Below are 21,562 nucleotides of genomic sequence, written 5' to 3'. Positions count from 1 at the left end.
TAGTAATACTCATTCAGCAATATCTTATATATCAAGTATTGCATTTCCTCTTTCCAAATTCAAATTGTGAAGTAGCAATACATCAGGAATGTTTGGTGGATATTGATGCTAAAATCAAGGACAGAAGAATTGCTTCCCCAAAAGATATGTGATGCATAATCAATCCTTACCAAAGATGTTCAAGTTGTTGCAAGTTGCTAACAGCATGTCAAGTATCCAGTAAGAATTGATATATGATAATATAACACAGTGAAAGGAAACTTGTACACTAAAACATAACCCAACTGTTTTTTAACAGCAGATATTTTGAAGATTTACCTCTGGTTGATGAGTAGCCCAAGCCATAACTTGTGCATCCATAGTAAGATTCCATCCTCCACTCACCACCTCCTCCTGACCATCAGATGGTTCCAGATTGGGCACCACAAACTCCTCCGGGAATATCTTCTGCTGTATCAGAGAAGTGGCTGATTTGATGGCAGTGCAGAACGATGCCAGCCACGTCCACTCTGGGAGCGTATTTGTGGCTTGAGTAACTACATGGTTGAGAGGGATTGGGGTGGAGAACAAGGCACGGTCTAGATGGAGTGCTACTGCAAGAGCTGCTAAACACTGTAGGAATCGGCTGTGAACAAGCTGCTCCCCACAAAGAACATGAGCCTGAAATATGTTATGTTAGTTATGCCACTATTAATATGAAGTAAGCTTACATCACAGTTATTGCATTTTGTTATGTGGTTTTCATCAGTTTTGTTCAGTTATTTCATAGCTACTTGAAATGTATGATACGATTCTTCAAGTAGGCATTACAGAAACTAGTTTCTTCTTTTCGACAAAAGCCATCAACATAGCTCCCCTATCAAATAAACTGACGAACTTAAATTAAGTTCAATTTGTTTGTACAGATCATCATCATATGCATTATTTTGGGCGACATTATCGAGTAACAAGTGTCACAAATGCCCAACATCTTTAAATATACACTGAATAATGAAATTCTCACCTTTTCATATGAATACTGTTCCAAAAGGATCCTTGGGAGTCTCTCAAGAAATGCCCTGAGACAAGGAACTTGATGTAATCCCCTGATACCCCTTGACACCAGAGCCATACGACATGCCGCATACACCCTCTTCTTGGCATACATATCTTCTGTGTAGTTGAGTACAGTGAGATGTTTGCCTTGACTATGACATATTGTTATGTTGGAATCACCAGCCCAGCATAGATCTTGCACAGCATTATCACCTTGGATGGTTTGTAACACTATGCCCTCCTGTTGGGTAGAATAAAATGTAGGCCTATATTAATAACATGAAAAATAACTGGAACTATTCTTGCAGGTTGTTAATCATTCCCATACTTTTGATATGTTCTGGTAAGAATAACTTCTCTCTCCACTGGTACTGAGATGCAGTAAAACTTGTTAACAAAGAAAAATATCCATTATACTTACATGTAGTCCCCAAACATTGACAAGACCTTGCAGACATCCTGAGGCAAGAAACAGACCTGTTGGACTAAAAGCTAGACAAGTGACAGCCTCATGGTGACCACGCATCACTAGATGCTCCTTGGCTTTACCAAAGTAATCCAGTCTCTCATGTTCCTGTATGTCTGTTGCCCATGGGTCTGTGGTTTCTCTATGCTGTAGAGGTCTTAGTGGTGTCTTCACATCAGAGTTGATTTGTGGTAGTGTCCATACATGGACGCTCCCATTCTGACAACCTCTGTATAAGAATGAAGCAACCAAGTTTATAGTTAGATTTTGACACTTATAAACACTCAGAATAATTTTAAGGAATAAAATAATTTTAAGGAATGCAATAATTTGATTTACTTGGTCAATATGGAAGTATATCCCAATTGAAATAATACCATGGTAACTCATAACAACATTTCAGTGATTGCTTTTATGAGCAAATTTACAGGCATCGTTGATCAATGTAATTTAATTTTTTTAATCCTGTTAATGCATGTTCATCAAATTATGTTTACTACTCACATGCCAAGAAGTAACCTTGGGCTATTCCATTGTCCTGGCAGGGGGCACCACTGAATAGATGTGACATAAGATGACTGCTTCAATACATGTACTGATATCCAGTTGTTAGACTGCTGGGTCCAAAGTTTGACTGTATCATCATGAGCTGAAGTGGCTAGTAGGTGACCAGTGGGGTCCCACTCAACTGCATTAATGGCGGTCTAGAACAGAATACATGGAAAAGACAGTTTTTAGTAATCCACCCACAATCAAACAACCAGAATTATTACACTATGATCATGTCATAATAGGCGGGACTCATAACATCGTGGATGATATAGAATGGTGTACACACAGCTGGGTACAGCACATAGACCAACTGCACTTTGCGTATAGCATGACTTTGCAAGCTTTGTGAATTTATGCGGGCGTAATTTGGGACTTTGTTAACACATGCAGAAACAAAAACAAAATTATTCTTGTCTATTACAAGCTGATCATAGTACAACAAACATTTCATTAACCCATAAATATACTGTCAAATGATGCGCTAGTTTGGGAGAAGATTTCAAGTTTTCATTAATAATACTGATTCTGAATTTTTGACTATAAATACACTTCATTTTTGGGACATATCAGAAAAATTTTAAATGAACAAAGGCTGCACAGGCAGAATGACATCAAATATGTCTCAGCATAATTGGAGCTCCATGTCTCCCACCTGTTCATCATCTCAGTCAGGTATATAACAACAGGAGAGTCAAATAAAAATGGGCTATTCAAGTTGAAATCCATACACACCCTATAATGGAAGACCACAGTGGGTGTATGAATTTCAACTGCAATGGTCTAATTCAGGGAACAATAGATGAATTTCTTACCTTATGTGCTTCAATGACCTTATATGGTTCTGGATCAAATGAGTCTCTGCTACACATCCATACAATACCATCAGAATAGCCCACAGCAAACCTGTAGTCCTCATCATACCAGCTAAGACTTGTGATAGCAACTGTGTAGCAAAAATAACAACAAGAATAACAACTTTTAACAACTTTAAACAACTCTGATTTCATTATTGGGTATATCAACTCAAAGATTAAGACTTGCTCAACCCACCTTTCTCCATTTAGAAACAACATTACTTTTTTTAAAAATATCAGAATATCATTTCTTGAGTTTTTTAGGAGTTATGACATATGTCACTGCTTATTCTCTATGTAATATTGGAATTGGACCACATGAAAAATTCTTTCTGACATGACATTCAAAATTGTCAATTACACAACCACCTTAATATTTGATTAACGAGTTTAACTTCAACACTACACTATGTATGAATATCCACTCGTACACCTTAATATTTGTAATATGTTCAAGCCTAGATAATAAGCTTTTGTAATTGGCTTCATTAGTATGTTTTTCTATGCATCACTACAAAGAACAACAACAAGGTTTAATTAATTGGGCCTCCATGTTGAAATGAAATCTAATATATATCTATTCACACACCTTCTCCTCTGTAACACTGCTCTAGTTCTGTCCTATGATATGTCGTATGATCCAATACTTCCACTAACCCAATAGTACCGTCTATCCGTCCTACTAACAACATATCCGTTGATGTACCTGCCCGTCCTTCTAATAGACCCTTGTGTTGTGGCCAGGCAAGAGCTGTAACTAGCTGAGGCTGAATGTCTAACTGACCTCTGCCACCTATAAATATAAAATATGCGAAGTACAGATCAACAGATTTATTCTGAGACAACAAATTGGTGCATAACGATGTATGAGATTGATGCAAAAATAGAGTGAACAATTCTTATCCATTAATTTGTGAACTAAAAAATACTCGTACAAAAAAGATGAATGTGTATTATTCTTTTAGCGACTGATCGCAACAGATCCCATATTCCAAAAGGTCATTTAACAAAGACTAAATTCATTGTTCATCTACATCCATCATGATCTGTTTACATGGAATGCAAACATGAAAATGGTTTCACTATATGTGACATAATCTGCTCCACAGGGGCCAAAGTAGGCATTTTTGAAAATTGAGTTACTATAATTATTATCTTGTAGTAACATTAGGCTATCATATACTGAAAAGACCAAAGGTCTAGCATATTTGGTTTTTAAGTTATGAGGTTTTGTGATGTGTATTTTCTCATGTATTTTACTCCATATTTTTGCCTTTATCTCAATTTCAAATTTGCCGCCTTTGGCCCCCATGGACCAGATCATGTCACATATACAGAAGTGACTGGATACACTTTTGAGGATATATGCAATAACCACTAGGAAAATATACTACACTACATCATTGTACTGTTCTCTCACCTGTTACAAACCAGACATTAATCATATTATCCACAGATCCAGCCATTACTCTCCCACTAGCATTCCAACAGAAATTAACTAATGGTAGGCCATGGTCACTTGTGTTGTAAACCCCATAATCATCACTCTTGGTGAAGGTACAACTCTGCTGTAAGATAGGCTGTGGTGAGCGGTTGGACATACTCCAGATCCGTATCACACCATCTTGACCACTACAAAGTACAGAAAGAAAACATCAGAAAATCAGAGACCTCTCATTAAGGCAAGAGATAACAGATGTTCAAATCTGATTTTCAGCCCTTCCTATATATGAGTGAAAATTTGGAGGGAAAAATTGTGCTTTCCCAGATAAAGAAATATCTATACACCTGCCCATACAATACAATGCATACACTTATTATGATAGAATCTTGATTTGAAGGGAATACATTTAGAAAAGAAATACATTTAGGATAGAAATACATTTAGAAAATCTGATATCTTGTGGGAATTGCACATTTTTTATCTTCTTGAAAAATAGCACAATAAAATATTGAAGTACGATATCAAAACACATTTTTGCATACAATGCATCCAAATTTATAACACTAACAGATACTTGGAAAACAAATTTGAATAAAATTTCCAGGGGAACCCAACAAAGCTAGCTAAAAGACAACATCACATTACCTTGTGGCCAGTAATGCCTTCTTACTACTCCACAAACATGACATCAAACCACCTTGATGTGCATCTGGTTTCCTACTTGGACACGCAGGTAGATCACCCTGCAGATCCGCTGCACTGATTGGGGCCCTTTTGCCACCACCTGTCTCCTGTACCTGACTAGCCATGGTTTTGACAAGCTGCTGAGCTGCCCATTCACGATGCTGTGATGCCAGGCGACTGGATAGACAACAAGCTGCCAGTGAGTTAGCAAGCTGTAATGGTGTGTATTTGGTGGTAGAACCTGATGGTTTGGGATCCTTGGCACTTGAAGGACCATCATCTGCAAGTAATATTAATGTGTTACACTAATTAAACAGGTATACTTATGATAGAATTAGAAAAGAAGTTTATTCATTTGAAATTCTTCACAATGTGATGTTCAGAAACAAGAAGACTTGGAGCAACTGATTTGGCACTCCTAGGTGCAGAATGTTTCTTGACTTTGTTGCTATGCAAGCGCTTTTACAAACTTCAGAACATTTATAATTTTTCAAAGTTTTATTTAATTTTTACTCAATAATTTATCTACAGTTTGTCCACTCTGAAGTACAAAGTGACAACGCAGATATATACAGCTAGCGTAAACAGTGCGCTTGTGCTGCGCCTCTGCTGCAGGTATGCGTGCCTTCAAAGTCGGCACAATGTGTGCGTCCGCGTCGGTACTTTGTACTTCAGAGTGGACTGATTGTACTTCACTATTATAGCATGATTTTGATGGTTGGAGTCATTGTGAGTTTTTAATTCTTGAAATATGAATTTTCACTTTTTTTTTCTCAATTTCAATCTGTTTGAGTCCTACATATTTAAGCCATGGCAAAAATACTGGTTGTCCAGCCAATTCTGCGAGGTGACATAGGTTCTTAACTTCAAAAAGGAATTTCAGCATGCCAGGTTTGCTTTTCAAAGATATACTTTTGTTCCATGAAATCAAGTATCATTGAAATCTGATCTCACCTGACATCAGTTCCTCTTCTGTACTACGCATATGGAATTTTGTACTGGAACTGTCAGCCAACAGAGACACAAGAGCTTGTGTCACCGCAAAGCTTGGTGCTGACAGCGCCCTCTGGTCAGAGCTTGATGGGTCGTCTTGACTACCAATCACACGGCGAGTATCAATAGCTGCTGTGTTGACACCACAGGCTGCTGACAGCAGGTCCTGCAAAAAAAATGGAACTTTATTGTATGACTATTTAAACAACTGGGTTTCTGATTCACAACGTACAAAGTTTGTCCCCTGCTTCCATTGTGTCATAAGAAAATATGTGACATGATCAAGGGGAATGAGTCGGATGTTGCTTATATTGTTTTTGAGATATTGGCAAAAAATAGTGTTCAAATTCTTTTGTTTTATATTCTTTTCAGCCATTGATAAATTGCTCATAACTCTGTAACCAGATGTCCGATTTTGATGGGGTTTAAATCAAAATGTAGCATTCTTAAACTGCCAGAAAATTTTGTATAAAATTTATTGCCGACATATGACTCATTCCCCTTGATCATGTCACATATTGGTAATAATGATATCAACAAAATCAATCATTTTATTGTTTTCATTTTAGAGACCAAACATTTACACATACATTTTGAAATATTTTTACTACAGTGTAACTATTTAAATGGCTATGAACAAACAAAGATCAACATAATTATTTGATGATGGATTTGCTTATTATATTGAATATATGGATTAACTTGTGGATTTGGGGGTATAGGTTTCAATAATACTTACTAAACATAACAATAATTTGCTCTGTATAAAATTAATCAAAGTCCAAATGAAGGTTGGTTGGATGGTACATTGGTGGAATTAAGAAATAAATATAGTCCTATCAAGAATCAAGTGTGTTTCCACATGAAGCCATTGTGCTCCAACAGCCAGAGTCACTTACCTTAGTACAAAGTTGTACTAACAACTTAGCAGCACTAGGATTACTAGTTGCCAATGACCCAATAGCAGCACTCAGATATGTCAGGCTAGATGTAGACCCTGCTCCTGTGTGATCCTCCAACATACCATGCTCCAAAGGACCCATAAAATGAGGGTTGCTAGGAGTCTCTACTGAGTTGGCAAAGTTAGCCCTGCCTGCTGCGGCCAGGCACATGAGACGTACTACCAGGCGGATGTCTGCTAGACCCAGCTGCTCCAGACCTTCTGCCAAGTTGCATGCTGATCCACTGTGATATAGGTATGATATTACAGAAATATGTCAGCAAAGCAATATTATACTGAACTTTAGTTCAGCTAAAGTTCGATAGTGACATGGGTGATTATTTTGCATACATTAAGTCAATCGTTTATAGCCCACACACATGTACATGGGTGGTTTGTCTGCACACGTGTGGGGCAGCAACAAAAATCATTAACATCCTACCAAACTTGAGTGTACCAAAGTATACATAAACAACATTACACACAGGCGAATCTTTTCTGATTTGATATTGCAATATTAAGAATAAGACAGAAAGTACATTTCCAAGATTCAATCCAGAAAATAGTAAGTGCATTCATATTATCATGCACTTATTTATTGGCTTGTGGCATTCAACCAACAATTTAATTTGACCATATTTCTTGATTACTGACCTGCAACTTTGTTCAACAAAGTTTCTTATGTCCAGACCTATTTCAAACAAACCATATTCGCTTTTTAACAGCTGAAATTGTTTATTTCATTCAATCAATCAATCCATGGCATTTAGATAGTGCCACAATCAAACTGTTTGCTAAGACACTTTGAAAACACCACATTACAATATCATTGAAAGGAGTAATTGTTTCTTACCTGACAGAGAGCAGTGATAGCGCCCTCATGACCATGGCTCTAGCTAGTAGCACCTGTGTAGCAGCAGTCGTCTTCCTGAGTGCTACTGCTCTGTCATGTGCTGTGTTGAGCAAGTTCACCTGTTCACCAAGGGCCATCCGGTTGGGCAACTCTCGCAAGCTTGGGGCATCTGGAAAGGAATGAGGATATCATAGATTAGATGGGGATTTATTTTAGTCTTACTCTTGGCCAATAAATTTGTAATGTTTACCAAAGCTATAAAAATTTGTATAAGTAAATGAATGTAGCATTTATATGGTGCCCTAAAAAAGCTTTTAAATCTCTTTTACATATATTCCACTGCCACTAGGATATCATGTTTGCCTTTGATAACTGAGTACAGAATATCCTCCCTAACAACTCCCTAATTTACACCTAAGTGGAGTGGGTAAACTGTCTTGCCCAAGGACACAGCACCTTGGCCCTAACATGGTTTGTACCCACATATGTGACCATGAGTCAAACATCCTAACCATGCTCCTAATATAAAAAGGGAGTCCAGAATGAGTAATTTTTTAACATCTTTAACAAGAAGCAAATCTACTCCATCTGCAAAACAGGTAACAAGTGAGACCTATTATACTGCACTGGTAAAATTGAATTGTATGCACAACATTTAATATTTAACCAAATGTTGATAGGTGTAAAACGTGTTCCTACGTCCATGTCCTCTAATCCAATCCAATGCTATTTGGTTCTTACCTATGAACAGAGAGCTACTTGAATCATCCCTCGTACGAGACTTTGTCACACTGCATGCTCCTAAAGCATCCGTATCAGAGAAGTGTACAGGGTCTGGTATGGTGCGGTGATCTGACAGGCCTAGCCGACCCATGATCTGATCAAAATTTTCCAAACCAGATATGGTTCCTTCTTCCTCCATTACCATAACATCACCTTCTTCTGTAAAACAAAAGAAAAACAATTCTTAGAAGTGTTCAAAATCCAAAGTCCACTTAATGTAACGTAGAAGATCTTCGCTCCCTAACTCTGCTGGCATATGCAACACCCTACAACCAGATGCATTTTCTAAGCCGGATTTGCAGAGCTTCAAGAAGGCAATTAATACTACCTTTACTTTACTTTTACCTCACTTTACTCTCAGTGGTATAAAAACATAAATCACTACTTAATTTTAGGCCACAACGCTGACCCAAGTTATTAGATTTATCAAACGTAAATTCTCAAAATTCACAGTAAAAATGTTAAAAACTAAACATGCAAGGCATCTTACAGAAGATATTTCAGAAAACATTTCACTTACATATCCAATTACAAAATTTTCTTATAAATTTACAAATATCTTATATTAGTGGTCTTCCTGATAATGTTCACACATGCATGTGATTGTAGATGACTTAGTTTGAAATCATCTTGTCATGATTACAACTGCATACCTTCTAAAGTACTGTCAGCAGCCACGCTAAAATCTAATGTGATCTTCCTTGGATTTTTAGCTCCCAGGTATTTATCTCGGCAGTCTGAGCACATCAAGTAATATGGGTTCCCTGTGCCACAAGCGCCACCAAACCACCCGCCAACATACGAGCCATTACTACGGTAACCCATGTGACCACAGCTGTTGCCGCATCCCGGGTGATGCATGCGCATGTGACGGTTGAATCCAGGTGTGGTTGTACCGCACAGTTCGCATGTTACTTGGGCAACATTCTCTTCAAGCTCTCTGCTCAACTGCATAAGGGAAAAAAGTAATATTAATAATTTTGTAAAAATTCACAAGACACATGAGTGATTGCTAGCCTCTACAGGTAGAGTCCTTTCACGCAAGCCACAGTGTGTGCCTTGTTTATTGTGTGAAAAGAACTGGGATAAGTGATGCGCTTCAACAAGTTAGGTGCTGATATTCTGTGACATGATTGTTTTAGGACTCCACTCATCCTACATTGGCCATGAAGTGCCTAAAAACTCTGATATTCCCACAAAGAATTAATGAAGAGTTATGGTAAGATGAAGATTAATTTTGTGCACATTTTTTTACATTTGCCTAAATATCAGAAAAGTACACTCAATTTTAGGTAAATTATACCAACATTATGCCAAGAAATTAGGATGAGTATCAAGGTTTAAGTTTGGATTATGAGATTGGGATTACCGTTGGGGGATGCACCCGCTTTTCTAAAGCTGCTTCATGGTCACCCAAGCAATTATTTGATTTGTGAAATCTTTATTGAGGATTTAAACTACTTCAGTGGCTAGCACTGATTTCCTATTAGGGTATAAGTTTAGTGTTAGGATTAAGGTTAGTGTTAGGATTACAATAGCATAGTTATGATTATAGGAGGGGGTGGCATCCACTAAAGCTGCTCCTTTGAGTGAAATCTTATCCCCAGCTCATCTTACCTCTGGATACCATAATCCCAGCAATTCCCTCTCTGATGCATAATCTGCTCCTAGTGTATCCATGTCTTCATCTAGTTCCATGTCATCATCTTCAAACACAACATCGTGTTCCTCAACCCCCTGGTTCTCAGATGGCTCAGATTCAAGAAGGATGCCTTCGTACATATGATCTAAGTATGAGAAAGAAAGAGATGAAGTGGCGTTGTAAATGATGTGTTGAGATTTCAAACACTGAGAAACTCCACTGTCAAGAAATACACATTTTTGTGTGCAAAGATGTACAGAAATAGGATTATCACACACACACTGATTAAGAGAAACTTGAATGACCACACAACCTAATCAGTGTTTTTGAAAGTTACTTCATAGAATTAAACCTGTAAAAAACTCACTGACCACCAAAATAGTATTCATTTGCAGAATTCTTTTCACCAGATATGCATACTTGTAATGCATGGTGTTTAACATTGCATTACAACTGACAAGGTGCTCATATGATCTGCCAATAGTTGACAACATCATTATTAAGACACATCCAGTTGGTATAAACAATGGTGATTTAAACTACAGATACCATCACATAAATCTGACTGATGCTCAAGCGACTGGGTTTATAAGCAAGCTGGGGAAGAACTAAAATAATTTTGATATCTGTTCTCAATCTTATTCTGATCTAAGACAATTACAAAGAGGATAGGCAATACAAATTCAACAATCCTAAAGAATAAAATTTTTGATTTGGTACAAACTTAGCTGACACAATTTTAAATGCATTGTCCTTTTTTGCAACACTTTCCAAGCAAGCTGCTATGGGCTTGGTTTTAAATTGCTATGAGACCATACAGATATTGACCAGAGGAATCTAACAAATGCCACGTCTCACTTCATTGTTAACATACCAGCTTAACAATGTCACAGTATTGAGAATAACATTCAAAGTCTTTGACCACTGGCTATTAATAATGCCTTCATTTTGAATGGTCATACCTTTACTCAAATACAAAGAGTTATTACTGGAGTAACTCTAATGACTTGCTTCAGTTTCTTCTGATAATGAATAGTACTTACAAGATGGTCTGCGGACCATAGCAGTAGCAAGCGATGACAAATCCGCCACAGCTCTGTACCTCTCTAACCTAGATGGAGGTCTCTCAAATGGAGGTACTCTCCTTGCTATCCCTTCTACCAATTCATCATCCCTCTCTGATGGTGGTGTATCAGCCGTGGTGACCAGCAACGGTTGTGTGGTGATAGACTGACTAGGTGCTGATGTGGGTTGGATGGTAGCTGTAGCTGGGGTTGTACAAGGATCATCTTCATCATCGGAACTGGGATGTTCCAGCATCCAGGTTGCCAAGACGTTGATCCTCTGGGCATCAAGTTCACCTCTTGTACCTGGTTGTAAGAGATTTAGTTACAGACTTTATCAGCACAGGTTTGGTTCCATGATTAGGACTAATAAGCAAAACTTTTGTGTTGGTCTAAAAGCGAAGAAACTGAGGTGGTGGATGGGACATGAATTTTTAAACATTATAATCTTTTATCTTTGTAAAAAAATTACCAAAAATTTTGAGGAAATTTGTCAATACAGTCCAACTTCGAAAATTTTGGTTGGGTAAACTTTACCAATGAATTTGGGATATGTCTTTCAGCCACTTAAAATGGGGAAAATTTCTTCCTGAACTGAAATTAAAAGAATCCTGGAAAAAGTGACAGTATCATAAACAGCAAAAACAGTTGAATACTGCTTTAATTGACTTGACAATGTTTACACTATATATAATTCATTCATTCATTTATTCATTTCCACAATTTACATAAAAATACAAAATACGCATTAAAATATCAGTACATCAAAATACCATCAAAGAATCATGGAGGAGATGGCCGAAAGGCCAGTAAGGCCAGAGGTAGCCATCCCCTTTAACAGAAAAGTTACCAAACAGAAAACTCAACAGCAAATAATAAAAATTAAAAACAACAAACAAACAAACAAGAACCAAAAAAACTACAATGCTCGTCAATTAATCATATTTTGAAATTAAGTGTCTTTTGTACACGTTCCGGAAATGTTTCACTGAATAAGACGCTCTTAAAGATTTTTGCAATGAGTTCCATAATATAGGACCAGCTGTACGGACAGTGTGATCGGTGAAAACCCTGCTATTTTTAGTCAAGTTATATTTATTAGCGTTTCTTGTTTGGTAATCATGAATATTAGATCGTAGGGTAAATAAAGTGTCAAATAAGCTCGGTAATTCATTAATACTGTACTTATACATAAAAACTCCCAATTCTAATTTATAGGTGTCATTGTTTGCTAAAATGTTATATTTGGCAAACAAGGGGGCTGTATGACTTCTGTAATGACTGCTGGCTACTGTCCGTATCGCCCATTTTTGGAGTTTCACAATTTTATCCAAATATGTTTTGTAAGTGTTTCCCCAAATTAATATTCCATAGTTCAAATAAGGTTGAATAAAGGTACAATATAGAGTAATTTACATCCAGGTTTGATGCATATGTATCATACTCAATTGTGACAAGCATACCGGTTGTTAAAATACCTCTTCAGGATTTTCTGTTGGCACCACTGGTTGCGATGAAATTGTGACCACTTACCTGTTGAAGTCATTGCTTTCTGTATATGTCTCATGCTGAATCCCATCTCCAGTAGTGGGGTTGCAATGGGTGGTGGAGGTGGTGAACGTCGAAATAACACTGAAATCAAAACAAAAATTAATAACAGATGTGTAATTTCAATATGGATGGTATCACTTCATAATAGTGGTGGATGACACACATGTATCTTAGCCACATAAAAGATCAATCTTACAATTTACACATTTAATCTTGCACATATTGAAATTTAATAAGTTTAAATGTCTAATTCAAAAGTCCACTTTATCCTAAACAAAAGCATGTGGGATGTGATCAGATACTCATACTATTATAAACCTAGCTTTCTCTTCATCAGATCAGGTTCTATCACCAAATATTCTGCAAACTAAAGTAGCTTTGTCTTTTAATCCTGTACCAATATTTTGATCAGTAATCATCGTCGTCCTGGTCATGGCTGACCCTTTGTGACCCTGTTGATGACAGTATTCCAACAGCTTCTTTCTTGAACCAGACAGTGAGCTGCGACCAGCTGATTTTGATCAGTGCAAGAGGTAAAAATAACTTTCACAACTACATCCACTGCTCAAATAGTAGTTGACTACCTTATTCCGTATCGATTGGTAATGTTATGGCACTGCCACTATGCTGCTGATCAATGTATACCCATTGACTGCTTAGCAATCCATTAATCTGCTTTTTATTCATAATTTGATAAACACAAGCAAAACTTACTTTCTCTTCGTTCACTATCTGGTGACAAAGGAGGAGTATCTGTAGGTGACATCGGCAACCTGGTCCTAGATCCTAGTGGTCCTCGTAGTGAAAATGTTGCCTGGTTACGACTTATCCGTCTCAACCTCCTGACTGGTGGAGCCGATGGTGTGGCTGGAGCCGAGACGGTGGTTGATGTGCTGCATGTCTCACCATGGGGAGGGTCCTCCTGGCTACGAGAAGAGTCTGATTCTCTGTGTTCTCCATGCGATGTGTGTTTGTTACTTTGGGAAGATCCGTCTAATTGATATTGAGAAAGATACACAAGATATCACATGGATTAAATAATCTCATAATCATATTAAGTTGGAGTATGTGAAATAAAGTGGCAAATTTGTACTTGTAATAAAACTGAGGATCTCATTTGATTTAGAGCCAAAATTGCACTTTGTGTAATGCTATGGTAAATCTGCCATTTTGATTTGTTACTCATGGAAAGGAAACACTGCACCTCCAGCATTTATTGGCTAAAGCCCAAAATGGAACGATACTTGGCATATTTAAGCTTGAGATTTTGCCAAGATTTACTTATGCAGCGCTTAAGAACATTTTTGGCACCATGCGTTAAACACGCAGAATGCAAACCACCACAACCACTTCAAATTGTAGTTAGCCGGGCACTTATCAAAATTATCAGGAGTTATACCATTTTCATCTCCATGAGCAACATGCAAAATGGAGGGTCAGTACTCTTTGGTTTTACTTCATTGGTTACCCCAGATTTGAAAATACCAAACTTCTCTCTTCAAATGTTGCAATAATATTTTGACAGTTTACATAATTTTGGTTGAATTTGCTGTCGGGCTTGTGCCGTGGCACATTGAACACAAAAATGTCCTGTATTGTAAACACTTTGTCAAGATGTATTTCACAATCATTTGCAACCTATTAACCTCTCATTCAGCAAAATATTATAGTATAAGATATTGGGAGTATAGGATGAGCTTGGACAAATATTTATCTATTCCCAAACTTGTGTCAATGCATACTCAGCATTTATAGGGAGAATTGTATGTCTCACATTGATATTCTATTACTCTCTTCCTTTGTTATAAATTCTTACCCAGTTTTGAAGTAGCATCTTTGTTGCCATTATACGGTGCATGCGCTGCCAGTTTGATGAGCATTGCATGCGCCCTCTCTAGTTCCTGTATTGACACAACACGTTTGATTGGTGAAGGCAGAACGGCTCTCTTTACAAGCTGTCTCATGATGACCTTCATAGTACTCCGTAAATCATCCTCTTTGCTACCGCTGGTCTTCTTCACCTCCTCTTCTGGACTCTTCATCTTTGACATTGATATCTTTGATCCATCTGGACCAGATACATCTTTCTCTTTGGTTTGGCCATCAGGTTTGGTAGTGCTTTTAGGTACCAGTAGTAGTTCAGCATAGCTACTACAAGCTAGGAGGACACTGAGTGATTTGAGAGCACTCACCTGTAGGTGGGCAACCTGGATGTTTCTCAGTTCATTCTCCACCTGCTGTTCAGGATTATCAAGTTTTAATTGAATTCTTAGAGACTGTGATGCATTTTTTAACGACCCTGTTGAATTCTGCTCTGTCTTACTTTGCAATGAAGTTATTGTTTTAGATTTATCTTGTGGTGCATTTGATTCGACAGAAGCTGGTCTTGATAATCTAGTATGAAACACAGATCTATGAGTTTGAGCATCACTCTGTGGAGATGGCTTATTCACATCTGCATTGTGAACTTCTCCACTTTCGTCCAATTCTACACTAGTTGGTATGTTCTCAACAATTTCTCTCACTATTCTACCTGTCACAGAGGCAATGGCCTGGTGGGTTTCATCCCCAACAAATCCAGGTAACATGCCTTCTTCATCACCCAAGTGTGCCTCAATCTGTGGCCTGTCCATGTCATCCCCGGCAATACCGCTCTCAGTACTAGTGCTACATTCACTCCCTGGTGTGCCTGATATACTATCATCCACACTTGGTGAAAAGGTGATGTCCGTACTTGCAGTATCATGCTCAACACTTATAGATCCGACAATATCAGGAGACACTCTCTCAGGTCCCTGAGGGTGCTCTTCACTGATTGCCTTCGCAATATCATCATCCAATGATTTCTCAAGAGCTTGTGATTCAGCTTGTTGTTTAGTCGTTCCTTCCCATGCATTCTGACTGCCAGATCTTGCGCGTCTTGTGTATTCCACTTTGGGTATGTCTTCTGATAAGCCTGATAGGAGTGCTAGATCTGAAAGCATGGAGGCTGTTAAACCGTGTAGATGGACTGCGTCAAAACCAATGGGATCCATGGATTGTAAATTGGAGATAGCGCTATCACTGTGGATACAAGAATAATTATGCAAAAATTATGTCAGCAGAATCATTTAACAGATTTACATTGAAACTCAGCTATGCTATCTAATTTGATTCCGATAATATCTGTATTAATTTTGTCCAAATTAAAGTAGACATAACAAGGTAAGTTATGATTTATGAATATTACATATAAAGCAAATGGGTAACAAGACAAGAACAAAGATTGATCAATTTAAACTAAACAAGTGCATATCCTATCTATGCATAGTTGATATACCCAGCAGCTGTCCGCAATTTTTCCTTGGCTAAAATTAATAATTTCCAATCTGTATATTTTCACATTCTTGTTACTGTTACATAATAACAAGCCACACAAGACACATAAAACCAATGCAAGCATCCAGCTAACTCTACCTTATTGTTGAGTCTGCATCATCCCACTGCACCTTGGCTGATGCCCCGCCTTCCTTCAACACTCCTAGCAACGTGGCTTCTCTTGAGGTTTGTTTATGGAGACAGCGCCCTCCCATACGTAAACCACTATCAACACCGCCGATTACTGCTAGGGCTGGCCATACTAGGTCACACAAATTCTGGAAATCTGAATATACAAGACACCAAACAAACTTAATGACAGCTTTGTTTTTCTTATCAATAATAGAACTACTAAGTGGAAAATGATTGTACATCTATTTGATCAATACTTTTTACAAAAGAATGACAAACATACTCCAGTTTTGGCATAAGGTGAACTGTGTAGTTATATAATTTTTGGTATGTATCAACAAGCATGGGCACTCCAATCACTGTTTATACAGGATCGTCTCCTTTACCTTTACCTTTTTTTATCAGCAAGCTAACTCTAGTGCAAATCCTGCCAAAGAATGGGGAGTATATAATGACCAAGCACAGTTTAAGAAAATTTGTAATACATAAAAAGGCCATATATAAAAACATGCATTGATCCTCACCTGTGTCTTTGACTAAAAATTGTTTCTTGCTGGGCTTATCACCTCCTCCTCCTCCTTTGTTATCACTTTCATCATCTTTCGTCTTATCTTTGACATCCTCATCCTTCTTCTCATCACCATCTTTAACTCCTTTGTTCTCTTCATAAGTTCCATCTTTTTCACTTTTCCCGTCATCAGATTTCAAGTGGTCCAATTTATCATCCTTTTTCTGCCCTTCTTTGGTATCAGAATCTTTGTCCTTATTTTCCTCTTTAGTTTCATCATCTTTTGACAAAGTCTTTCCATCATCTTTGGTATTTTTGGTAGATTCCCCACTCGTCTTGGAAGAGGTTTCCATGGAAACATCATCCACCTTGGAGGCCTGGTGGAGCTTCTTGATGAGTCCAATACGACTCAGGATGTTGCTGTTGATACTGTCTCTCCAGGAGTCCTGCCGGTGTAGACTGCGTAGTAAGGCAATGTGAGCTTCCACCATGATGGAGGAAGTCGGAGCACAGAGTGGATCACCTGGTTGGAGGTCGCGGGGTGCTCCTCTCACTTGCATCTCACAAATCTTCACCTGAATGGAGCAGATAATAAATCTTGTCATACAAAGATAGTGACTCAGCAGTTTGTATTAATATTTCCACTGTATACTTCAAAATATTGTTGGTATTAATTGCATTTTTATATTGTATAGTGAGTTAGAATACCTTTCTTTCATTCATCCATTTAGCACTATGTTATTTCTCTCTCCCATCTACCCCTGAATTTGTTTGTTTTCTCTCTCCCTCCCTGCTCCATCTATCCCTATGTCTGTGTTGATATGTAAATACTTTGTCTTTCTGGATATTTCACTGTTTTCTCACCCCATGATAAATAATTGCAAAAGGGAAAATGAAACACATTTTAGCTTGCAACAAACAGACTTTTTTTCATATTTAAAGAAATCAAATGATGTGAGTTTACCTTTTCTCCTGGATTACTACTGTAGAACATCACCACAGGGTACAACTCTGTAGTATCAATATCCTCAAATGCTAGTCTTGGTTCCTGTCAACAAAATAATACAACAAGTTGTTAGAAATACAAAACAATGCAATACAAAGAAACGGAAGGAACTAAAAAACAATATAATGTACAAATGTGTGTCAAAATATAAATAGAGAATTTCAACAGGTTCACCTGTATAACCATCAATTTCTATTATAAATGCCCATAGTAAAAGCCTATCAAACAAGTGAGTTAAGACGTTATATTCATTGCAAAATTCTAATAAGAACCAACATACCTCTCCATTCTTCCCAAATGAAATTGTCCTCGCTTCCATATCTAACACGCATGTAATGTAATCACCCTGTGTAAATGCTGGTAGTGTTAGCGAATGCTCTCCATTGTGGTAGAGGTTACCACTATAAGCTCTATATAGCCACATATCAGCAGTAGTACGGTGGCTAAAATCTCTGACTGGGTAGCGCGACACACCAACGCAAGTACCTTCATTGCCCTTGTTTTCTTTCACTATCAGAAACTAAAATAGAAAAACATGGTGTCAGAGATCAATATACTCAAGTAATAAATCTTCAAAGCACTTACTAGTAATTTAATACTGATTACAGGACAATAATGTTGTGAATAACAGCCATTTTCATAATCCTACTTCACTTATTTACCAAGTACTGTGAGTGATTTACCAAGTACTGTGAGTGTTGTATGCGCAAGTGTTTTGCACATATAAATCTTATCGACTGGGTTGCAATGATGACAAGACCGCTTGCCCTTTTGTATTAAAATTTCTTGTATTCCAGCCTCATTCACGAAATATAACAGGCATAGACTGTAATCACCTGAATATTCTTGAAAGCTAGATTTAGCTGTCTTATTGTTATGTCTAAAACGACTGCCATCGATTAAAAAAATATTCATCACACGATGGGAATACTGTACAGCACAGGAAACTCTTTCTTTGTATAATGTCAAATAAGGACAATATTTCTCTGTACAAACATGGTGAATGTTAAAGGTGTATGCATAAATTATTCTACATACCTTCCACTGGTAGCATCCAGCAGTAATCCCTGTTGCTCCAAGACCATATCCTCTACCCCCTGATCCATGCAATAGGGTATGCCCTCCTTCCACGCTACAGCACACAGTCTTCTCTGGATCAAACACAGCATCTTGCAAAGCGATGCCATCATCGTCCTCATCACTCTCTGGTAGAGATGGCATCTTGAATGGGATCTCATCTGGTTTCTTGCTGCCTGAGAGCCTACGTTCTTTTTTAGTGACAGGTGGTGGGTATTTCTGTTTGGCGATGGCTTGTGGTGCGGTCCAAACACTTTCAGAGATCTTACTGAACAACTGCTGGACGACCTGGATGGTAAAGACCATAATATTTAAGCTTTTAATGATATGTGTTCACACGTTGCGATTGAACATTAGCAAATTATGTACAGCAGGTGAGCACATTACTACTGCAGTATCATATTAACTGTCTGTGGAGACATGTCATCTTTTAGCTCTAACAAATAATATACAATGCTACTTAGCTTTTACTGTGTTATTAAGTTATTTTCCTGTTCATCCCTAACGGCCGTACATCATCTTTAAGCATGGCATCTTATGAGATTTACAACTATTAGCTTCGTTTTACAAGTAGGCTGATTGGGAAAAGGAATCATGACAAACATGATTAATGTCTGAATTCTAAACACCTCCTATGGAAGACATGACCTTTAAGCTGCCACAAAAGGAGTGTGAATTTCAAATGGGGGTTACCTGAATGGAAGACTCCATTTGAAATCTACACTCCATGTGTAGGAGATTAAGGTCATATCTACCATAGGTTGTGTATGGATTGCAACTGTAACATCCCAATGGGTGCATGTCAGCAGTATCCTATTCAACTTACTGACCAGATTAACATACAAAGATAATCCTCTACTCTAAATAATATTAATAAGACAAAGTGTGTTTTTTAGTAAAAAGTAAAAAAAATTATATCAAAAAAGAATTATTTAATTGACTTTCACTTGTTTACCTTGTACTTGAGATTTGACCCTGGTTCTGGCTGACACGCTGGCAACACCGCCTCCAGCAGATGCAGAGCCAATAGCCTTGTGCGTAGATTATCCACCCTAGGAAGATTGGTACCCGGTTTGTGCCCAGATATGGCTAATAGGATGGTTGTCCATTCATCGGTAGCCATCTGTGTGCGCACGCTATGAGAGGAAGCCACTCGATGGAGGAACACTAAGAAATCCCCAAGAGCTACTTGGGCCAGCTGACGGGAACGCTTGCCAGGACCTTTCACAGGCTTGGTGGCTGGTGGTGTTGGAATGAAAATGTAATACAGAGTTGTATGTTAATTCGTTTCAGGCAAGACAAACAGATGGCAGAATTTATCATCATCTATGATGCTCACAGCTGTACATGTAGTTCATTAACACAGGGAATACACTTCGAGTAAGTTTATGTATTAATTACCTTTTATGATTTCGCCAGTCTTGCTATCCCTTCTGACAACATCCTTGGATCCAGATGAATCCTCTCCACTGCTGGGTGATGGGGTTGCTGGAGCGCACCAATGATATTCTCCACAAGCTAAGGCCAACAAAGCTCCCATCTGCTCATGAATTAATTGCACTAGTTCTTTCACTACATTTGTACCTAGCTGATCCGCATAAGTCCTATAAATACACAATGATTCAAGAATGTTTAACCTTTCTTATTTCTCACAAATTTGAAATTGCTTACCGAGAGAAAGCTTTCATCCAGTATTCTCTTGGATGTCTTCAATGATTCAAGAATTTAAATTGAAACTCATAGTTTGAACAAATGTTTTGAAACACTTCACTCAGTTTGACTTGAGAAACAATAATTATAAGCACACTTTCTCTTCACAAATAATGCCAAACAACACAAATCTGTTTAACTTGACAAAAGGACAAACATATACCACATCAGTAGATTACTAGGTCAGCTACGATGGCAAGATAATAACTGAAAATAACTGATAAAGCATAATATTGTAATCTGTTCCAAAATTATCAGCACTCGAGTTCTAATTTAACTAATAACGCAGACAATCAAATCTCTAAAATTTCACTAAAAAGTTACTTGAGTGCCAGTAAAATGAATATGGTTTTTATTTCCTGGGATCCACTTACCCTGTAGTTATGGCAAGAATTTGTAGTAATCTCATGCTAGCTACTTGAAGCACACTTTGTATACCAGGTATAGCACCACCAAACAATGGCTGTATCGGCCTAGCTAATGCCCCCTGGCTACCAGAGCCACATAGCTGGGCTAGGAGGGGTAGGATTCCACTGGATACAGCTAAGCACACATCAACTGGTTGGTATTTTACACTTAATGCAAATACTGTCACTACTAGAAGTTTGTGTTGAGCACCTATATGCAAAGGATACAATAATGTCAAAATTTATGTCACATTTTGTGCAAAACTGTTTAAAGTTTACCCAATCACACATTTGTATACCAAACCAAGGAGTTATACCATTCACAGTAGAATGTGACGTTTGTTGAAATGAGACATTTTTAATGTTCTTTAGTTGATTTTCCACATTTTATGGAATGTACACCTGTCTTCCCCTAATTTGGTTCCAATATATTATCACAAAGAAAGACCAACAATATAATCAGAGAAGAAGGAAGCTATTTTTGAACAAATATTTTAAAACCTT

The 21,562-nt window shown here is 37.7% G+C and overlaps 1 protein-coding gene across 1 annotated transcript in view; it reads right to left on the bottom strand.

Moving 5' to 3' along the window:
- Positions 1 to 21,562, bottom strand: part of LOC140158652 (probable E3 ubiquitin-protein ligase HERC1) — a 78,476-nt gene that overhangs the window by 21,838 nt on the left and 35,076 nt on the right. The window contains 26 exon segments of the mRNA XM_072181821.1: positions 319 to 660; positions 1,004 to 1,276; positions 1,457 to 1,730; positions 2,006 to 2,205; positions 2,866 to 2,996; positions 3,497 to 3,700; positions 4,328 to 4,539; positions 4,997 to 5,315; positions 5,990 to 6,194; positions 6,928 to 7,213; positions 7,822 to 7,990; positions 8,563 to 8,763; positions 9,258 to 9,552; positions 10,222 to 10,391; positions 11,290 to 11,616; positions 12,844 to 12,942; positions 13,576 to 13,854; positions 14,678 to 15,924; positions 16,318 to 16,504; positions 16,875 to 17,433; positions 17,823 to 17,906; positions 18,145 to 18,384; positions 18,903 to 19,229; positions 19,897 to 20,180; positions 20,343 to 20,545; positions 21,026 to 21,269. Coding sequence (XP_072037922.1) covers positions 319 to 660; positions 1,004 to 1,276; positions 1,457 to 1,730; positions 2,006 to 2,205; positions 2,866 to 2,996; positions 3,497 to 3,700; positions 4,328 to 4,539; positions 4,997 to 5,315; positions 5,990 to 6,194; positions 6,928 to 7,213; positions 7,822 to 7,990; positions 8,563 to 8,763; positions 9,258 to 9,552; positions 10,222 to 10,391; positions 11,290 to 11,616; positions 12,844 to 12,942; positions 13,576 to 13,854; positions 14,678 to 15,924; positions 16,318 to 16,504; positions 16,875 to 17,433; positions 17,823 to 17,906; positions 18,145 to 18,384; positions 18,903 to 19,229; positions 19,897 to 20,180; positions 20,343 to 20,545; positions 21,026 to 21,269 — 7,361 coding nt within the window.

The sequence above is a fragment of the Amphiura filiformis genome, chromosome 8 (assembly GCF_039555335.1).
Source record: "Amphiura filiformis chromosome 8, Afil_fr2py, whole genome shotgun sequence".
In the NCBI taxonomy this organism is placed as follows: domain Eukaryota; kingdom Metazoa; phylum Echinodermata; class Ophiuroidea; order Amphilepidida; family Amphiuridae; genus Amphiura; species Amphiura filiformis.
Note: the sequence above shows the minus strand (reverse complement) of the source record. Positions and strands in the feature narration are given on the sequence as shown.